A 5,264-nucleotide genomic window follows, 5' to 3' on the forward strand; every position below is an offset into this window, starting at 1 on the left:
ATCATTATAAAACATAACAAACTCACACAGACATTTTTTGGGTCGTGCCCAATAAAATGGGGGCCCTAAGTTACACCTTGTGCAGCTTATTCGTAAATTCAGCACTGTGTGGATATGTCTGCATCCACGAGATTATAGTTGATCTGTGCATTCATGGACTGTACTTACGATTGCTATGAGCTTTTACTATTTTGCATAAATACACAACCTTGTTTGTTTTTACTAGGACTACATTGCATTTTAAATTCTTTTGTTGCATTGTGGGAATGTTAGCGTACTCATAAGGCTTCAACCATTGGCTGTACTTTAAATTGTGTTAAGTCATATTCTTTATTATGTATTACTCTGAACTGCCAGGAAAGGGATATGAAGGTCCAATAAAATAGAAAAAAATTAAGAGAAAAGAACAAGTAATTCATGCTTTGAATATATGTGTTGGTTAATCTAGCAAATTAGCTGCTCTTCTGGGGCTTACTTTTATAATTTTTAAAAAATACATTTTTTTAAATCCACATTGTCATTTTTTGTCTCCACAAAGGACGATGGTCTGTATCCATGGTAACTTGCGTATTGACTCCCTACGTTTCAAACCAAACAGAGTTAAGAATTGAGTAAATTACGGGGAGATGATCTCAAACTGTAGCTTGTCAATGACGACACAGCTCCTAGCCTTTCTGTATTTTTTAACTACAGACCAGCCATGTAGGAGATTTTTTGGCACGTAGCATAGTGTTCATGGCGCTGTAAATGACTTGTAACTAGATCTTTAAGTTTAAAAAGACACATGAAATCTGATGCATGTTTGTAGGATGGCTGTATGCGTGCTGGACTGTCGTTCGGTCGTCTAAAAGAGTAAATGATCCCTGGCTCATACCCTGTCCGCTGCCTTCCCCCGTCGTCCTGCGGGAGGTTTGGACTAGGAAATAAATTATCTTCAACTTTGAAGGAACATCCGAAACATTAAAATCTTTGACTTTTTTAAAAATGCATGTACATATACGTGGAGGGAGCTAACCTAAATTATACGTAATAAATATGTTTTATTTTAGTTATCTCCCCTGTTTTATATTTTATGGTGTATGTTACACATACTCATTTGTTTTTAGGTATATTAGAAAAATTCGTAACAGGTCTACTTCTAATTAAGTACAACATTGAAAATAAAATAGATTATAAAATTAACTTACAATTTTAACAATCATTAACAGCTTTAGGAAAAAAAAAAGGGGGGGGGGAGGATTTTATACACTCTAGTTAGTGTTACTGAAATACTTGTAAACACAATATAATATAAGGACCAGTTTCTGTGATGTTTTGAACTACAGCAATCAGCCTATCTTGATGCTAACACTTGCTGCCTCGGGCAGCCACAAGGCTGAAAGTTTGTTTTTATCTTGTCACCTGTAACTGAGCTGCATATTTGTTGAATCATGAAATGTTACATTTTTTTTATAATTCGTTCTAGAATGGGTTAGTTTGGTTGGTTTAAGATTGGCATAAACCGTTCGGGTACCTAAGGTTGCAATATGTCAAAGTCACCCATAATATGGAAGCCCTAAAGAGTCAAAGTGAATACCTAACGATGGGAGGGGGGGGGTGAGGCTAAGTTTAAATCTCAATGTTAGCTTGGATATTTTTATGCCACATTTGACTCCCTCAGAGCTGTGTTTACTGAGTGAAACCTTGACCCTGATACCCCCCACCCCATGTACACAAAAGAGAATGGGCCGAGCGATCTGACCATGGTATAAGTGCTTGGAAGATGTGGTATACAAAAAGTATTAATATTTATTTTAAAAAAAAAACTTTTTCTAATTGTCTGCCTGGTCATGCGGTTTGCGCGCTGGATTGTCGTTTGGATTAATCGATGGTCCCGGGTTCAAACCCTGCCCGCTGCAATCCCCCGTCGTCCTACGGGAGGTGTGGACTAGGAAGTAAAGTATCTTCAACTCTGAAGGAGCATCCGAAATATGTCAAACATTTTTCAACAAAACATTTTTACAAGATTCATTCTGACTTCATGAAAACATGTGTTTAGTCGGATTCCCTAGCAGTTTGGTTTTTCAAGAAATAAATCGAAGTCATACAGGCGTGTTAGCATCTTCAGCTAGCACCAAAGTAGGATAGTAGGTGCTAAACTAATTGTTATCCTTGCAATGTTATTTTTGTGTTCTTTAGGATAGTTTTGGTGGCTTGAGATACTATTTTTGAGTCACTAGTTGAAGTATTATTGAGATAGTATTATTGATATAGGAGGCGCGGTGGCTGAGCGGTAAAGAGCTTGCCTTTTGAACCGGCGGTCCCAGGTTCGAATCCTGGTGAAGACTGGGATTTTTAATGTCGGGATCTTTGAGTCCACCCAGCTCTAATGGGTACCTGACATTACTTAGGGAAATGTAAAGGTGGTTGATTGTTGTGATGTCCATATGACACTCTCGTTAACCTTAGGTCACAGAAACAGATGACCTTAACATCATCTGCCCTATAGATCACAAGGTGAGAAAGAAACTCTACTACTTTTACACCACTATTACATTGAAAAGTCACTAGGTGGAATATTATTGCGTTGAATAAGAATAAGAAATTGTTTCCTATATCTGCGAAATTAGTACAAATTAATAATATTAAACCTTTATAGCAATTACTAATGATACTTTTTGTATTTTAATGACAATTAAAAGAAAGATGTACTCTTCTTTAAAAGAGATTTACTTTTCCTTGTGCCTAATATTTGTATGGTAAGATAAAAACAGGATAATGATAGATTCCTATTCCAAAATCATTTCAATTACAGTAATTCTGTTAATCCATTTGAAATTATGTGAAAAATGTATTTAGAACATCAGACTAAGGGACAGGTCATAGTGAACTAAGCAGAAAATAAAAGATGATTTTTACATTTCTAAATCTTGAGGTAAAAGCAATGTAAATACTTTTGGCAAAAAAAAAAATAAGTAAAAAGTTAACTCATCCGTTCCTTTAGATTAGGCTGAGTATATTTTTTTTAAAGAATTAAATCTCTATAGTACTTATCTTTAAAAATACTTTCACCACATAATCATAAATAAACAATCGAATTATAAAATGTACCACAAGACCCATGCTTTAGTAGGCATTATACAGTAGCCTATATAGATCTAGGTCAAATCCAAGTTTGGAAAGAAATATAAACTTAATACAAGTTAATCGATTTGCAATAGTTTATATTTACTAGTAGTGTCTATGTACTATATTAACCACATATAAACTAGATCTATATATTAAATAATCTAATCGTATAATTACAGGTAGTCTTTCAAAAAAGAAAAGGATTATTACCATCTACACTTAGCTTTATGTTTATCTAACTTTCCATGTTTTTAAAAGTGTTGAAAACTCTATGGCCATATTACAAGGTCTTTGGGGCTTACAAAGACCTTCCTTCAGGGAACAGTACCAGGAAAAAAGAAGACAAAGAAAGCGATGGGAAGACAACATAAAAGAATGGACGGGACTGCCATTGAAAGAGGTTCTATCCAAGGCAAAAGACAAGAGAAGAATGGAGGACTAAGGCAGTCACTAAGAGATAGGTGAAGGTGCAGGCCATGTTTGGTCATTGATTATCTTGTAAATGGACTATTTAAACTGTACAAAGTCGTTGGTTATCTTAGCAAACTTATTCAACAGGTTTCATGATCGACTGGAACTTGAAAAAATCATTTTCATGCTCAAACTGATCAAATACGTAGTTTAAGTATTGATCTTTTTTAATTGCTATATAATTTGCTATAGGCAAATTTAATTCAAAATAGAAAACAAAATATGCTGCATAAATATCTTTCACAATGGTTTCAAATGACATCGTGTCGTTGAAGTTATTTCTTAAGGCTATAGAAAATTGTATTGAAAACCTCCCGATATTTTGAGCTCATTTTGAGGTAGAAGAACATATTGACCGACGCATGAAAGGCGTCAGTGTCGAATCTGAGGGCGTACACTACGTAGTAGAGGTGTTCATTGGCGCCCTCCATGGTGACCTCTGGTAAAGCGAAGGCCGTCATGGCGGTCAGCTGACCGCATACAAATGTCACTATGTACATAGTGGTAATGACTGTGACAGTTTTGCTGACTTCAAGACTCTTGGACGACATCCCTTGGAACTTCGTGTCAGCCGCGCTTTGGGCTGAGGACAGTTTTTGCCTCCACTGCCGGTTTAGGTTCAGGCGTGTGACGATGATGACCGTCGCCAGGCTGTTCAACACAATCGCCACATTGGGCATGATCAGACCCCCGATGATGTAGATCAAAGAGTGAAGCGCTTTTCCTTGGCGTGTCTCGTACCACAGAACTACAGTCGAGTTCTCAGCGTCACGTCCCCAGACGAATTTCGCTTCGCCATAATACGGAACGTATATTATAAATATGACACAGCACAGGATTAAATTGATAATGACCGTGTTCTTTGTCTTGATCACACTTTTAACGTGGAGCGGGAAAACTACACAGAACGCTCTCTCTGCGCTGATGTAAGTCTGAATTAGACATGTTAACTTGGTGAAGATCGCGTGAGGATTGCTGGTGGCCAAGGCTGTGATCGTGTAGCAATTTTTCGACGTGATGGACTTCAAGCTGTCCATAAATGTGCATAGCGGCCAGGGAAGAAGCAGCACGCTGGACAGAAGGTCTGAGAGGGACATGGTGAAGAAGGAGAAAGTGATGCTGTCCGAGGTCACGCCTTGTTTCACAAAGACCATGACGTTGATGATGTTGGTCAGCATGCCCGAGAGGCTAAATATAAACATGACGACATGAAGCAGCTGCATGGAGAGAGAGTACACACCATCATTGATAGCGGAGGTCACCGCTAAGTCATTCTTAGCACTGGACACATTCATTGTTCCAGAAGGTTTTGGTCAAGACACAGACATGGTCTTTTCGTGTAGGCTACAAATAACACATTGATGTCTCTGTGGGAAATAACTTTTGACTAAGTCAGTTCAAATATGACATTGCAATATAACATTGATGTGTCTGTGGAGAATAACTTTTTTAACGCAGAATTCTAAAATCCGTTCTCTGCCTAATATCTGTTATAATTCATTAACACTTAAAACAAAATAAAAAACATACTACGATGAAGATTTTATGATTCACCAGAGATATCAGAATATAGCAAGAAAACATGGCCCTGGCCTTCGCTGTAGTCACTAGAGCTTCTCACGACAATGAAGTAAACAGAAATACTCTAGTTTTTATAAACACTAGACTGATGTACACGTGACCTC

General features: G+C 37.3%; 1 protein-coding gene across 1 annotated transcript; it reads right to left on the reverse strand.

Moving 5' to 3' along the window:
• Positions 1 to 3,854: 3,854 nt before the first annotated feature.
• On the reverse strand, positions 3,855 to 4,874 carry LOC106061104 (uncharacterized). The gene has a single exon (XM_013219167.2). It carries the CDS (start codon positions 4,872 to 4,874, stop codon positions 3,855 to 3,857), a length of 1,020 nt encoding a protein of 339 aa, XP_013074621.2.
• Between the last annotated feature and the right edge of the window lie 390 nt (positions 4,875 to 5,264).

This window comes from Biomphalaria glabrata, chromosome 9 (genome assembly GCF_947242115.1).
Source record: "Biomphalaria glabrata chromosome 9, xgBioGlab47.1, whole genome shotgun sequence".
NCBI lineage: Eukaryota > Metazoa > Mollusca > Gastropoda > Planorbidae > Biomphalaria > Biomphalaria glabrata.